At 34.1% G+C, this 15,622-nt stretch overlaps 4 protein-coding genes across 4 annotated transcripts; 2 read left to right on the top strand and 2 right to left on the bottom strand.

Moving 5' to 3' along the window:
* Positions 1 to 504: 504 nt before the first annotated feature.
* On the top strand, positions 505 to 4,724 carry LOC141690385 (amino acid transporter AVT1G-like). Its single transcript, XM_074495192.1, has 11 exons — positions 505 to 820; positions 1,678 to 1,943; positions 2,180 to 2,394; positions 2,518 to 2,541; positions 2,641 to 2,821; positions 2,916 to 3,135; positions 3,227 to 3,362; positions 3,474 to 3,639; positions 3,766 to 3,809; positions 3,980 to 4,042; positions 4,161 to 4,724. Exons 1-11 carry the CDS (start codon positions 639 to 641, stop codon positions 4,254 to 4,256), a joined length of 1,593 nt encoding a protein of 530 aa, XP_074351293.1. The 5' UTR covers positions 505 to 638; the 3' UTR covers positions 4,257 to 4,724.
* Positions 4,725 to 8,082: 3,358 nt separating this feature from the next.
* LOC141690386 (aspartic proteinase PCS1-like) lies at positions 8,083 to 10,261 on the top strand. Its single transcript, XM_074495193.1, has one exon. It carries the CDS (start codon positions 8,428 to 8,430, stop codon positions 9,730 to 9,732), a length of 1,305 nt encoding a protein of 434 aa, XP_074351294.1. The 5' UTR covers positions 8,083 to 8,427; the 3' UTR covers positions 9,733 to 10,261.
* Positions 10,262 to 11,270: 1,009 nt separating this feature from the next.
* On the bottom strand, positions 11,271 to 12,722 carry LOC141691484 (uncharacterized). Its single transcript, XM_074496222.1, has 2 exons — positions 12,166 to 12,722; positions 11,271 to 12,012 (listed from the first exon to the last, which is right to left on the bottom strand). The coding sequence occupies exons 1-2, from the start codon at positions 12,720 to 12,722 to the stop codon at positions 11,490 to 11,492; spliced, it is 1,080 nt and encodes a 359-aa protein (XP_074352323.1). The 3' UTR covers positions 11,271 to 11,489.
* A 418-nt stretch (positions 12,723 to 13,140) lies between these two features.
* On the bottom strand, positions 13,141 to 14,991 carry LOC141693146 (uncharacterized). The gene is made up of 4 exons (XM_074498161.1): positions 14,810 to 14,991; positions 14,466 to 14,538; positions 14,059 to 14,115; positions 13,141 to 13,691 (listed from the first exon to the last, which is right to left on the bottom strand). Exons 1-4 carry the CDS (start codon positions 14,873 to 14,875, stop codon positions 13,366 to 13,368), a joined length of 522 nt encoding a protein of 173 aa, XP_074354262.1. The 5' UTR covers positions 14,876 to 14,991; the 3' UTR covers positions 13,141 to 13,365.
* Positions 14,992 to 15,622: the final 631 nt, after the last annotated feature.

Raw genomic sequence — 15,622 nt, 5'->3', positions numbered from 1 at the left:
TTGAGACACGATTTATGTGTTAGTATGGAGTAGTATGAACATATCACAATCTTTTTTCCCCAACTAATCAAAAAGTTTATTTCTAACTTTTGTCTTAACGAAGCTGGGTTAATGAATAGATAGTAAATTTCTTTAATATACGAGACCACACGTGTGAAAATACGTGCTCAAAATCAAAATTCAAGTGCCATGTCACGTGTTTTGAAAAAATATTTTAAAATCCTAACACTTTTTTTCAATAATTATAATTGGGCGTTATGTGTTCTAGCGTTACGAGTATCTGATCCGCAAATCATTGTGATTAGATAAATTGCCAGACAGCAGATAAACATATGACCCCGTGTCTCTATCCATAATCACATTAGACTCAAAAGTATTTTTGTATTTGTATAAATTAATTAATTACTGTTTTGCTAAAAAAACAAATAAAATTCACAACTACCGTAATTTACTCGGAAGCGCCATACATCAAACCTGCACAAAACAAAAACGAAAACCGTATGCACGTACTCTATTAACTTTGGACCTTGATTCTCAAATTCAATTCCAAAATGCTTATCAATCAGCTTTGATATTGGTTCATGATTAGAGCTGTGATTAGCTAGGCTTATTATTTTTTAATAAACAATTTATAAATAATGGCGAAGATAAAGATGGATGAGGAATATGGGTTGGATCGTGCGATTGAGGTTGGCACAGATGACGAACAAAATGAAGCTGAAACTTATTGCGACGATGATGACGACGACGATGACAATGTTAATCCTCATTCTGATGATGTCACAGCCGATTCTAATTATGCATGGCCCCAAACCTATAGGTACTAAATTCTACTTATCATTCTATTTTTCTTTTTTGAAACTAATAATTTTAGATTTATACATATGAAATCACTCATATTCATATATGTTTGCATGCATGATTACATTTGTGTGTTTGCCTACTGCAATTTGTTTCTGGAAAGAACAAAATCGGTAATTTCAATGGGCTTTTAACAAAATTGAATGAGAATTATACCTGAAATATCTATAGGTTTCAGACTCAAATGAGAACTATACTTAGAATGAAAATCGTACGAGCCAAATATCATGCACTTTTTTCAGTATTGACATGTTCAGTCTAGCACTTTGTGTTGAACTCCAGGGCAGAGTATTTGGTTTTTAAAGGAGATAAGTTCTCGTTTGAAACTGATTTTACTTAAATAAGAACTGTACTTAACTAAAAATTGTAAGATGAATTGTAAGATGCTATTGAACCAACATATTCTTGTGTGTGCATCTATATTACAAAAACCATCTTTTGGAATTGAAGCTTTGACCTTTTTATAAATCATAACCTCAAATGTAATGTTTGAAATCATTTACAGCTAACTGATGAGGAAAATGCACCAAGATTGGTTTTGTGAATTCTATTTGAGATGTCGTAAAATTTTGAGATTTTGCGACTTGGTCGAAGAATTGGAAATTATGTTTCTCTTGATTCAACTAATTGAAGTACTGCTGAAAGTATTTGTTCAACAGAGCTGAATATGACATATGTGCACATCAATCTACCATTTTACTTTTTGTAATTTGATTATTCAGAAGTCAAAATGAATCAGGCAATTTTTGTACACTTAAAAATTTTCTGAACTACTTACATAGTAATTTAGGAATGACAGTAATCCGATGTGTGCAGGACGTCAATAGATATGTTTACAGGCACCCCTCCATCCAGGAGTTTTTTAACAGGCAACTCCACTCAGTCTTCGCCATACAAAAGATCCCAGTCGATACAGGATGAGTTTTTCCTGACTCAGCCCCTCATTCCAGAAACAAGCGACAAAGAAGAGGTGCCTACCTCAACACTCCCTGTGAGGTCATCTGCTACTACAAGCTTAAATTCATCCTTCAGTGAATTGCTGCAGCAACAAAAATGCTCTTTTTCTCAGTCAGTCCTTAACGGTACCATTTAAATCCTGTTATTTGAAAAACACCTTCCTACTTCAAGCACATCATGTACATTGCTCGGTTCTCTTTCTATCAACTAGCTACATAAAACAGTGACTATAGTTCAAAATATTAATGGAACTGTAGCTTCCTAAGAAACTAAATCGTAAATCTGTCCAAGGTCTTGTCACCCAAATACTTTAGCGTCTGTTGCCAAATTGAGTTTCAAGATAAACCTTCTTATGATGCAGCAATAAATGTATTATGTGGCATTGGAATACTTTCGACTCCATATGCTGTCAAAGAAGGGGGGTGGTTGAGCCTTTCACTCCTTCTAATTCTTGGTGCTATTACTTGCTATACTGGAATATTGTTGAAACGCTGTTTAGAAAGCTCTCCAGGATTACAATCTTACCCAGATATCGGACAGGCTGCTTTTGGCATGGCAGGTCGCATATGCATAGCTGTAAGTTGAAAAACATGACTACTAACCGTATATTCAGAATTTATTCATTTGTCCAATATTATAAGTACACAGTATCCAAATAGCTATACAGCAATGTTAACACTTGGTTTTGGTTGATTGTAGGCAATTTTATACGTGGAATTATATGTAAGTGCATGCGCTATTATTGTGGTAGTTAAACGCATTTTAATGCTTGTTGCATTATATATTTGTTATCGACTGAATTACAGATTCTTCTTCTTGTAGTCTTCTTGTGTGGAGTACTTGATAATGATGTGTGATAACCTATCCGCCTTATACCCAGATGCCCATGTGGACTTTGCTGGAATGCATCTTGATTCTTATTATATCTGTGCCATTATATCAACTCTTGTTATTCTTCCAACAGTTTGGCTTCGAGATTTGAGCTTGCTCTCATATATTTCAGGTTTATCACAGTTACAGAGTATATATGTAATTGTAAATCATTTGGCTAATAAGTTATTAAGCTGCTGTGACTGATTTGAGGTAATTTTACCCAGTTGGAGGAGTTTTGGCTCTGGTCCTGGTGGTTGTTTGCTTATTATGGATCGGGGTTGTAGACGGAGTTGGGTTTCATCCAGGCGGCTCTGCTCTAAACTTCACTAACCTCCCTGTTACAGTTGGTCTGTTTGGCTTTTGTTATGGAAGCCATTCTGTTTTTCCGAATGTATATTCTTCTATGAATGAGCCAAATCGATTTTCATCTGTTCTTATAATCAGGTGGTTATTAATATCTGAAGTTTCTCTATTATGGCTACCTGCTACAGGTAATTTAAGTTGATTTTCCTAATGTTGGTCAATCACATTGCAGCTTTATCACTGCCGGGCTTTTGTATATGGGAGTGGCAATTTGCGGTTACCTTATATTTGGGGAAGCCATTAAATCTCAATTCACTTTAAACATGCCTACAAACTTTGTTGCATCCAAAGTTGCAACCTGGACAATAGTATGAAATATTTATTTATGTAGCTTATAGTTAATTCTTTCTGATGTTGCACTGCTTGCTTAATCCATGTGCGTATCTGTGCATGCTAAGTTTAATAAATATTACTTGTAGGTTATAGCGCCAGTTACAAAGTATGCCTTGACACTTACCCCTGTGGCATATGGAATTGAGGAATTATTGCCTTCTACTCAACAAGAATCTTATAGTGTGTCAATCTTAATTAGAACTATATTAGTCATTTCAACGCTAGTCATAACTTTGGCAGTTCCATATTTTGGTAAGACTTTAATCCCTTCTTATTCAGATAAGTTTTATCATATGGCAACATTGTGATGTTAGCCTGCTGAGACATACACTAAGAAAGACATGCTCTGTAAACCATATTTCATATTTTGGGTTACAGATTCCATGATGGCATTGATCGGATCATTTCTGGTGATGATTGTTGTAAGTGTTTGCATTTCAATCCAGTTATACTTTCTTAGGCTTAATCTTCGATCAGAGTTTTAGCCATTTACCAGAAAATGTAGTAAAACCTGTCTGATCTTTATTCTCTTAATAGTTGTCGTAGTATTCTAAAATGATGTAATTATATCTTAATTAAAAAATTGCAACAGGCTATAATACTTCCATGCATATGCTATCTCAGTATAAACCAAGGTCGACTTACCAAGTCCCAGGTAAATTTCAGTTTCTGATCATGTGTGCCGGGAAGGGCCTCTTTTCTTTTTTGTTGTAGTTATTTTATATTGTTGCTTTTTCTTACGGCCCTGTTACCTTTGTGATTATTTTCTGCAGATTGTGATTATCATCTTCGTAATATTATCCGGAGTGGCATGTGCAATTGTTGGCACATATTCAGCAATTTTAGACATAATGGCAAAGAAGGCCTGATAAAAGTCCTGGAAAACGTACAAGGTATACCTCTGAATCCAACAATGTTGTTTCCTGTGAATTATTCGAAAGTATGAGTGTAAGCTCTTCAATACCGAAGCAATGAGAACTAAAAACTTAGTCGGATTACGGATTCGATAGTATTCAGCTGAAGCCTGAAGGCTCTAAAAGGAAACCTGGCTGGCCACACAACTTTGTAATTGTAGTCTGTATCATTTCAATTTATACCAGCTGCAGAAACAAAAAGATATTCAACTTCAGCAGTCTTTTTCATCAGATATTTAACTACAAAACTACCGTTGCCTGATCATTTGAGTGTCAAATCATTTCTTGAACTTGTAACAATTAGCAAGAACAATGATTTCATTAGTCATTCCCGTTGAGGCTTTTGATTATTTGTTGCCGTTGCCCCTTGTAAAAAGTTACAAAAGATTCTTTCCAATTATGAGTTCTTTGTAAAAAGTTCTGCACAAATGAAAATGCTTTTTTTTACCAAAAATTCGGAGAGTTTGGGTTTTTCTTCTTGTTACTATCGTCTCGAAGACTCAGGGCTGCTCAACTAGAGTAGAAGAATGTAAAATTTCTTTAAATGTACAGGGGTGCACGTGGGTCGGGTTGGCCGGGTTAGAGGCGATTTTACAACCCGATCTAATTAAATCGGCTTGAATTTTTTTAATACAACCCGTAAAATATAATTTTGTTACCCAACCCTACCCGTCCTATCTCGGTTTGGGTCGGGTTGGGTTAGTTTGGATGGGTTGAATGATCCGATAAAAAAAGTTTCAAAACTATTTATTATCACTCATTTTGAAAATTTAGACAAAAATGAAATTTGTATAATTATAATTATAGTACTAATATTTAAATTTGATTAACATCATAATTTTAATAATGTATATCATATCGTAAATTATATGCATAACCAAATGATTAACCGTATATCTGTAAATGAAAATAAATATGCAAACATAAATTGAATAAATAAAATTATTACTCAGGAAACTTAATATGATATTGGAGATGAGAAAATAATACACAACCCATTTAAGGTATTGTAGTTGTTACGTGAAAACAAGCGAGAAGAGACGTAAATATATGTCAAACTTAAAAAATTATACAAAATTATGGAGAATATATTAATGAATCGGGTTGGGTTGAGTTAGGGTAAAAATATTTGTAATCCGTGCCCAACCCATTTATGTCGATTGATCAAAAAAACAACTCATCTATAATCCGGTTTAAATTTGATCGGGTTTTTCGGGTTGAAAAAAGGTTGGGTTGGGTCATGTTGATCGGTTTACTCCACCCATGTGCAGCCCTAACCTGGAGTATTTTGTATCAATTTTAAAATATTTTTCAAGAATTCTAACATTTCTTTAAATTTAAATATTTATTATTTTTAATTAGATTACGATATTAAATGACTGATGTCTGAACTGTTTAATATTCGATAACCAATGAATTTGTAAAAAATATAAATTAAGTTGGAATAGAATGCCGATAACCCAGCCCCGAAATGTAAATCGACCGCCTTTACTCGGAAACGTTGTCCCTCCGAATCTTGTAGATTGGAATCGGATTATCCTATGAACTTTATTTTATGCGTAACATAAAATAAATAGTGATGAGAATATAAATAAGCAAGCCTTTAATAATGTTGTCGACTTAGATCCTTCGATGAAGAAGACAATGATTGTTTGGTTGTCAGTACCTTGTGCCATGCTTTAAAGTGAAGTCATTGTAAAGAATACTGTAGTAACACTAGACCCAAACCTTAAATTCAAATACTACATACATGGGTTCCGTTTGGCAACGACTTGCATCAAAACAGTGATTTCCAAACTCTTTTTTTGGTTTATCCTATAAGCAGTTTTATGTATTTATTAGCCATTTTAATTAAAAGATTTTTTTTCCTTCCAATATTAATTAAAACTTTATGAAAATAAACTTTCTATATATATAATTTTTTATAATACTCATGTGTCTGGACCAGTTTTCAATATATTGAATTTTTCCTTTTACAAGATATGAGCAAATACAAAAAAAGGGAGGAAATTTATTCATATCAATATAATATGTTCTTTATAAATTATGGTAGAATAATAAATAGAACAAAATCAATAGCTACTCTTAAGAGTTAATGCTTATTATGTGTATTTGGCCACACATTAAAAAGACCGTTTTTACATTACATTCCCATTCTAAAAGTTTCAAATCTGGAACGAAAATCGAACTTCAAAACTTATCAAACAAGGTACTAACAATGAAGTAAGAACTCTCCTACCAATCTAAATATTATCAAAAATTAAAAACACATGCAAGTATTTCATTGAGAAGGTTATAGATATTTGATAGTTTTTTAAAATTCGTTAATAAATTAATTAATAATATTTAATCGATTTAATAAATAATTTATTACTGACAAATTATTTATTTAATTTTTTTAAAAAATCAATCAATAAATTAAAAGGATTTTCAATGGTGTGCCCAAGAGCACACAATAATCACTATCTCATGTAGATGAGCTCTTCTTATTGGTGGTTGAATAATAAATGTTAATGGCGCCTTGCATTCACATCAATTTCATCAATAAAATAAAAAGAATCCATTTTTATTGGAGTCACTGACAGTAGACAGACCGAATTATAAATCAAAATCTTAATTCACTAATCACAATTTCCGATACATGAGGTAAAACAACGAGAAATTTGAGCATTCGGAGGGAATTGGTTTGGATCGATAGAAATGTAAGGGGGGGTCCCAAAATAACGATTCTCCCATCCCTAATACAACAAGACATGTGCAAACACCTTCTTCCAAGATGATAAAGATATATCTACACGTACTATCAACCTCCCATGTGATCATTAAAATTTATACCCCTCCTTTTCTCTTGTCATTTTATTTTTCATCCTCCCTTTTTTATTCTTGTTCTTTTTTAAAATACCATTATTTCGGTTTTTTCAAAATGACCCAACGGAGTCAACAAAAGTCAACCCTAGAATGGCTCATAAAACTTGACATATTCTAGATAGTTTGACCACTTAAAAATCAAAGGAATTTTCAACACAACCCAGTTGGCTAAATTGAACTCCCAAAGTAGTTACATGTAGCTTTCAGTTTATTAAATATACAGATGACTAATCTTAGCTTTTTCATGTTAAGTGTGCAAATTTGATTTTTGAAGTGTATATATTATTGTTGCTATACCAAGATCTCACCTAACTTACTGAACCCTCCCTGTTGTTAAGATGATTGTCATGTGATAGTGATGCTGTGAAACACAGCTTAATTGTCACTGTAAATCTGCAATTTTTTCCAAAAATATGCTACACCTTTTTTTTGTTCGCGGATGCGTAGTTGAGTTGGTGAGAGCACCGATTATTGATCAAATTATTTAAGATTCGATTTTTAATAATGTGGAGAATTAGGTCTAATTTACATGTCAAGTGTAGGATTTGTAACGGTCGATACCGGTTGCGATGTTCAGAAAATGTATCTTTATTTTATTTGTGCAAAAGAAATATTTACCAAAAATTTTCAATTCGGAAGCCATTGATATCCTATTAGGCCAGGTTAGGGAAACAAGAAACTTAATATATCATCTCACTTGTCACAGAGACCCAAAAGAGAACCAGATTTATTGATATGTTCGAAATGTGTATAGTTAAGATGGTTGAAATTGCAACAACTTAACACAATGCATAATGTAAATCAGTTGTACAAGCTACAGATATAATTAGTCAATTATTACATTTCCACAAGGAGCAACAAAAAGAAATAAAATTTATACTCACCGACTGTTTGTTATTACATGGTCCTTACCAAAAGACTCGAGTCTCAATCATCTTGTTGCTTACAGTACTTGAACTTGACATTTTCACCATATCTCCAGATTCCTTGCACACACTCCATGTCTCCACCTTCCATTACACCCCATCTCTTCATTACATACCTACATATATAAATCATAGGTGTATATTCCTTATTATCGAGTATATGTTTTAACAAATCTCGGGATGAGGGAGAATCGAGCAACTTGGATGATGAGAGATAAATTCTTAAACACTTAAGATACCTCATCGCGCTCGGCCTTATTTTCTTGTTACATATATATATTCACATACAATTTACACTTCTAGCACTTTATTTTGTACTAGAAAAGAAAACAATGAAACCTCTCTTGTTTCTACATTTTATTTTTCTTCAAACTCTACTCTACTCCACTTTAGCTTCTACAACTAATCAAATGCTAGTTTTACCCTTGAAAACTCAAGAAATTCCAACAGGGTCATTTCCAAGATCTTCAAACAAGCTGCCATTTCATCACAATGTGACTTTAACTGTGTCTTTATCAGTTGGATCACCTCCACAAAATGTTACTATGGTTCTTGATACAGGCAGTGAGCTATCATGGCTACACTGTAACTCAACATCAACAAACTCCACATCAACTCGACCTATGTTTAACCCGAATACCTCATCATCTTACTCACCTATCACTTGCTCATCACCAACTTGCATGACTCAAACCCAAGATTTTCCAATACCTGCTTCTTGTGATTCGAATCAGCATTGTCATGCTACTTTGTCATATGCTGATGCTTCGTCGTCTGAGGGGAATTTAGCTAGTGATATATTTGGTATCGGAGGCTCTAATGTTCCTGGAACGATTTTCGGGTGTATGGATTCGGGGTATAGTAGTAACTCTGAGGAAGATTTTAAGACTACTGGCCTAATGGGTATGAATCGTGGCTCTTTGTCTTTCATTTCTCAAATGAAATTTCCAAAATTTTCGTATTGTATTTCTGGTTCTGATTTTTCTGGTATGTTATTGCTAGGAAATAATAATTTTACTTGGTTAATGCCATTGAATTATACACCTTTGGTTCAAATTTCAATCCCATTGCCTTACTATGATAGAGCAGCATATACTGTTAAGTTACAAGGGATTAAAGTTTCCAATAAAATATTACCTTTGCCTAAATCGATACTTGAACCTGATCATACTGGGGCGGGTCAAACTATGGTTGATTCGGGTACCCAGTTTAGCTTTTTACTTGGTCCGGCTTACAATGCGTTAAGAAATGAGTTTTTGAATCAAACAAGTAGGATTTTACGTGTTTTGGATGACCCGAATTTTGTTTTCCAAGGAGCTATGGATTTATGTTATTTAATCCCGGTAAATCAGACAAGTTTACCGAGTTTGCCTAGTGTTGGCATTATGTTCGGAGGTGCTGAAATGAGCATCTCGGGTGAAAAGTTATTGTATCGTGTACCTGGTGAGACCCGGGGAAAAGATTCAGTTTGGTGTTTCACATTTGGGAATTCTGAATTATTAGGAATTGAGGCATATGTGATTGGACATCATCATCAGCAAAATATGTGGATGGAATTTGATCTGGAGAAATCAAGAATTGGATTTGCGCAAGTAAAGTGTGATTTGGCAAGTCAAAGATTCGGGTTATATAACTAGTTTAACTAACTAATTACTTCATTATAAGTGTTAATAGTAGGTAAAGTGTAATGTACTAATGACCCTGCTTAGTTACAATTTTTACTGTGTAACATGTATTAGCTAGTATCTCACTGCTCTTCAATTCTACGAAAGTTGGTTTCTGATCAGCGTCTATTCTGAAGTAGGGGTAAGATTTGTGTAATGTTTATCCAACTCCAAGTTTCCTGCATGCTTCCGAGCAAGATATTTTGGGTATTTTTGGCTTGGTTTGGTTTATAAACCTCAAATCTGCTTTCGAGTGGGATATACCGGGAATTTTTGGTTTGGTTTGTGATCTGTTTGTGTTAGGTATGGAGAGAGGATGCTCCACAATTGGCAGTGATAAGATGTAAATGAATGTACAGGAGGACAATGGTGGTCACAGGTTATACACCATTCAATCTGAATGACCCTCCAGCTCTTTAGTTCTCTACCTACCAGAGGTCCACAAGATAAGAAGGTCCGTGAATTAAATAACTGTAATCAGAAACTGAATGATGTTTGCTTATTTGGTTCTTTTGTAGCATATCATGATTTCACACAATTTTGATTAGTAAAAAGATGTTATTATCCAATAATAAGAAAATGCCTTGGAGAGTAGCACTGTGGATCTAACATTGTGATAGAGTTGATTATTATTGAAAGTGCCCCTCTTTACATGCTAAAAGAACACTTTGTGAGTGCTCATTATAATTTTAACTTTAGTTAGTTTGTCTCTGGATGTTAAATTATACTTTTTTTCTGGAAATTAGTCAGTTGTCATTTAAATACTCACATTTTTTCAACTACTGAGATTTGGACCATTCTCACACAAGAACCTAGGGGCTGATGTCAAATTAATATGTTTCAGTGATATTATGAGATCAGACATTAATATCCTGTACACGAGTAGTTAGGTAAGGTAATGGAGGAAGAGGAGTGTAAGGGAAATAAATAGTCTTAGAAGGATTTTAGGTTTTGAGGGATGTTTTAGTTTTATTTATTGTACAGTGACCACTTACCAGTTTATTCGTGAGTTTGATGATGCTGGGGATAGATATTCCGGTCTTCTGGTAACCAAACATTCAGTCCATATTGCAGAACTGTAAAACTTTTGCTATTAATGTAAAGCATTTGGACAGTGAGATTGACCTTTGGTGACCTGGTGGATTGAAAAATCAGGTGCATTTTGGCAATGGGAGAATCTTAGCTTAATGTAAAGATTTGTTCTTTTTTATTTGAATGTAGGTTATTAATTGGGTTTTTGTAGATGACTTTTGTTCTTTCTTAGTTGGGTACTTAAATAGACTCTGATTTTGTACTTGGATACTTCGGATCAATTTAATCATTGTTGCAAAGTATCTTCTTAGACTTGTAAAGAACAGTCCTTGCAGAAGTAGCATTCTGATTATGTTGTATGAAAAATGAAGAAGCTTATGTATGCTTTTGAACTGTAACTTTAAGGATACTTATTGCCGGTTAATGATATTAGTCAAGTTGAGAAGAAAACATGAAAATATGTAGATGAAGAAGAGATCTACAACTGAGACATTTTAGACTAGCGTAATTCATTAGTATTGTAAACCATAACAGACACAGGCAGAGAAGATTAAACTACTAGAATTACATAATCAGAGTAAGATCCCTACTAAATATTGGTTGAAAAAGGTCCATACCCGTACTCAGATCCTGATGCCAATGTGACGAGGAATTAGCTGCACCAGCCTGGATTTGAAGGCCCTTCAGGAAAAGAATAGCTAGATACTGATAACATTAGTGATTGATATTTCGGTATGATCAACCTTATCAACCTGGTTAGAATTTAACTTGAGAAGCCTCAGAAGACTTCCGGTAGCCAATATTGCTTTAGAATTTATGTCTTGCAAAGACCTTGCATGTAGACTCCTGCATGCCACACACGCAGCTTCATACAGCTCCTGGTTCTTATTTGAACCCATTAAACAGTGTCCTAGAATTCGTAATACAGGTTGTAGTAGCTCCCAGGGTAATGGAATCCTCCCTGTAAAAGTTTCCCCTTTTCCTTCTGATGACCCTGAGCTAGTTGTGTCTACTCCTTTCATCTTTTCTTTGAACTCCTCAACTTTGTTTGATTTGCTTGTTCCAGCTTTGTTTTCTATGCATTGATCAGTTTCTTTGTAATCTTCCCCGTCCACTCCAGCCCAAATAACACAAAATTCACAAAAGGCAATCTTTGAATCTACAGGCATTTCACTTATCTTACTATAGTACAACTCTAATGCAACTCCTACTATACGTGCCCTGCACCGTTAATTAAATAAAATTTTCTTGTCAAGGGAAAACCATGAGTAAATTAAGTTCTTAAAAGTGTTTGATATGTTATAAAAGTATAGTCTGTACAGAAATTTAGGGCACTATTGTGACATATCTGTATCTTACGATAGATTGATTTACCTGCGGGTGGATCGAACAGTTCCATAAGGCTCTAAACTAGGAGAAATGACAGCTAAATTCAGCTCAGTGACATTATTCTTAGCATCAGAAGGTTTTGATTCATGATAAATACTGGAATGGGAAAGATCAGGTATATTAACAGTAACAGCCTGGCCATTTCGAAAAGCAGTTTCATGCGAATAGATTGCCAACAAAACAGCTTCAAAACCAGCCAAAGGTTTACGGAGAGGAACTCGAGAAAGGTACACACCAGCAATATGAGGAAGAAATTTCAGGACAACTAACTGCAGATCAGGCTTTGCAAACTGAAATGTATCGTAAAGCCAACGACAGAGGCTGTTGTCGCCAGCTCCAGAGTCAGGTTTTCGGAGATGTTCTGTGATTTGGGAGGAGATTTCAGGATCATAGAAGAGGGTATGAGAAGGGTTTTCACAGCCAATAAGATTGGAGGGGAAAGATGGAAGGATTTGAGATAGGGATTTAATGGCTTGTTGGCCTTGGGAAAATGAATCAGACCATGAGATGTGTGTGCTGTTAGAAACTGCTTGTTCTGCCATTGACAAAACTGTGAAAAATGCAATGTATGATTTTTCCTGATGTGGTTTAGATGATATGTTAGTATAGGGTTTGGTGTTTTAATATGAGAGAATGGAGGAGATAAAAATGGATCACCTTAATTTAAACAATTAAGCCTAAATTTACTCTAATTTTTTAAAATTAAAAGACAATAATATCATGAATTAGAGTAATGTATTACATTTCAAACTCTTTTCTTTTTATCTAGATAAAGATCCCGAAACTATTCATTTATCGGAATTTAATTGTAACATAATCTGGAAAACCGAAAAGGAATAACAGGGATCAGTATTACAATTTTTCCATTTTTGTTTAACATTTTCTCTGATTTATATTGTAATTTAACAAATGCTTATGTGTTCAAATCTAAACTATCCTCATCTAAACCATTAAAAAAATGACTGTGCAAACAAGAGAGAGAGAGAGAGAGCAGTAATTGCACATTTATACATGAATTCACAGATCCAAGTATCTAACAATGCTGCAGAGCTGGTTTAGGAGCAGTTGGTCTCATTTTACAGTTAATAACAATGCAACCAAGTTCTCAACTTTCAATGAAGCCCCTTAATAGATTTAACATTTACACAAGATGTTCAGATTTCGGAACTTAATTGCAGAGCTAACCTACTTCTCTTCATCTTGATATGTGTTATCAAATATGTGTGAGACAAAATCATCAACAGGGGTAGCTGACTTTGATGAAATTGGGACTCGGGTTATAAACTCCACGCTTCTGAAAATCTTGTCTCCCTCGAATTGTTCCTTGTCAAAATCTTCTCCGTGAAACTCATCCCCGCAGAAATCTTCTCCTCCAGAAAAAACTTCTCCGCAAAAATCTTCACCACAGAAATCATCCGGCTGATAAGTTGAACAATTCACTACTGGTTCATTTGTACAATTGATCACTGGTTCATTTGTACAGTTCACTACTTGATCATCTGGACATTTCTCTGCCAAGTAACAATATTTTCGGTCAAATTAACAATGAAACTTCCAAGTTATGTGCAATATTTTTAAGAGTTCACATACTGTGACATATATCTGCATTTTATTAAGCACCAACATCACTGTTAGCTTAGACTAGCTAACAAATACAGGAATCCCCTGTTACTGGCAATTTGACTAAAAATTATAAAACGATGAAGAACTAATCAGAACTAAGCCCTCTCTCAGAACTTCCGCAGATGCTGTTTTACAGTTCAAATATGCCTAATTAAGTGTTTGGAAACATATCCTTCCATTGTACGGCTATGACAACATAAAACAACGTAACCAACCACAAACGGATTGCACTGTAAATGTATAAAAAGATCGTACCTTGTCGTTTCTCAGGTGTACAGCGAGCCTCGGCACTTTTAAGATTCGAACCAGTAGCTGTTAAAAGAAAACAGGGTATCAAATATTAAGTTTTCCACAATCCCAATCACAATACAGTTTTACCATTTACGCTCTTTCTCTACTTTGTAAAAGATTTCAAAACTTCCATATTTTTCTTTATGTATAGGGTTCTCAGGGGAGGAACCACGGTCCAAAATCATAAAAATTTTAATGTAAAATTTTAAATAACTTAGACCGGTCTCCTTCTAAATCAAAATCCTGATTTCGCACCATTCAAAACTTTTGTGTTTCAAAAATTTTTGTACAGCAAAACCTTAAATTCCCACAATTTTTCCTCTCGGCAGTTGAACTAAAATTAAAAATAAACTTGGATATTTTTTTCTTACCGTATTTTTTCTTGAGTTTTGCATACCCACGTATGAAACTACATTCATGAGATCCACTACCAATAACAGCACTCTGCACATCCGATATACAAGAATCGCATAAACTTAAATATATAATAAAATCAAATATCTTGAAAATCAATTTAGGTATATAACCAAATTAAATATCTCGTTCCAAAACATATTCCTAAACTTAAGTATATAATCAAATCAAAAATTTCGTTAACAGATTTTTTATATACACAAACTAAATTTATATCTCGCTCGTAAGATGAGTTGTTATAATTTTTTTTGTAATTTTAAATAACGAAAATATTGAGTGATCTTATGACCGACTTACTTACTTTTTGAAATATAGAGCGTGAGCACTGAGAGAGACCTCGTAATGTTGCGAAGTTCAGCATTTGCATCAACGGCGATCAGACATCAACTGATTAAGATTAAACAAAGGCTTGAATAGATGGAAACTTTAAGCTATATTACTTGGGGGGTTTTTTTGTCGAGATATTATTAGGGTTTTAATTAATTTTAGCTTGGAGAAAAAGATTTATTTAAATCGGTTAGCTTGAATGGAAAGCTAACGTGACACACTTCTTTTCTACTTTTAGATGCGATCGGAATTACAAATTAGTCTTTTATAACTTTTTCTGCAAGTTACCCTTGGATCAGCATCAGATGCGCTAATGAAGAGTTAATGAATATTAAAATGTTTGCTAACTAATTTTCGTGATCTACATTAAGTATTTATAAAAGATAGAGAGGTCAAATTGGCTATACTATGACGGGATTTTTTTTTTTTTTTTGAAAATGGAAAATTCATTAACTTGAAAATTCAGAAGATAAAATCTCCAACAATAAGTTTGGAGGGGCAATTAACCATACATGATAATTTAGCCATTAAATTAGTTGCCATATTAGCTTTTCTCCTAACATGACAAACAGATAAATATGAACGGGTTTTAAGTTTTTCTTTACTTTCCTCTATAATATGCCCAACCTCAAGCTGATAGATCTCTTACTTCTGCAAAGCATGAACTACCATTTCAGAATCTCACTCTATAGTGATTTTATGTAAACCCATGTCCTCAATCCATAGAATAGCCTCTTGAACTCCTCTGACCTCTGCTTCGAAAACAGAAATCACCCCTGCTATCTTC

This window comes from Apium graveolens, chromosome 10 (assembly GCF_009905375.1).
Source record: "Apium graveolens cultivar Ventura chromosome 10, ASM990537v1, whole genome shotgun sequence".
Lineage (NCBI taxonomy): Eukaryota > Viridiplantae > Streptophyta > Magnoliopsida > Apiales > Apiaceae > Apium > Apium graveolens.
This window is presented reverse-complemented; position numbering and strand designations above follow the sequence as displayed.

Bases quoted from the DNA above. Each gene is read 5' to 3' on its own strand.
- LOC141690385 (XM_074495192.1), top strand. From the start codon at position 639: ATGGCGAAGATAAAGATGGATGAGGAATATGGGTTGGATCGTGCGATT. The intron at 2,542-2,640 runs GTAAGTGCATGC...TTCTTCTTGTAG, and splicing joins TTTTATACGTGGAATTATAT to TCTTCTTGTGTGGAGTACTT. The intron at 3,810-3,979 runs GTAAGTGTTTGC...AAATTGCAACAG, and splicing joins CATTTCTGGTGATGATTGTT to GCTATAATACTTCCATGCAT.
- LOC141690386 (XM_074495193.1), top strand. From the start codon at position 8,428: ATGAAACCTCTCTTGTTTCTACATTTTATTTTTCTTCAAACTCTACTC.
- LOC141691484 (XM_074496222.1), bottom strand. From the start codon at position 12,722: ATGGCAGAACAAGCAGTTTCTAACAGCACACACATCTCATGGTCTGAT. The intron at 12,013-12,165 runs GTAAATCAATCT...TTAACGGTGCAG, and splicing joins ACTGTTCGATCCACCCGCAG to GGCACGTATAGTAGGAGTTG.
- LOC141693146 (XM_074498161.1), bottom strand. From the start codon at position 14,875: ATGCAAATGCTGAACTTCGCAACATTACGAGGTCTCTCTCAGTGCTCA. The intron at 14,539-14,809 runs GTAAGTAAGTCG...TCGGATGTGCAG, and splicing joins CACGCTCTATATTTCAAAAA to AGTGCTGTTATTGGTAGTGG. The intron at 14,116-14,465 runs GTAAGAAAAAAA...TTCTTTTAACAG, and splicing joins AAAACTCAAGAAAAAATACG to CTACTGGTTCGAATCTTAAA.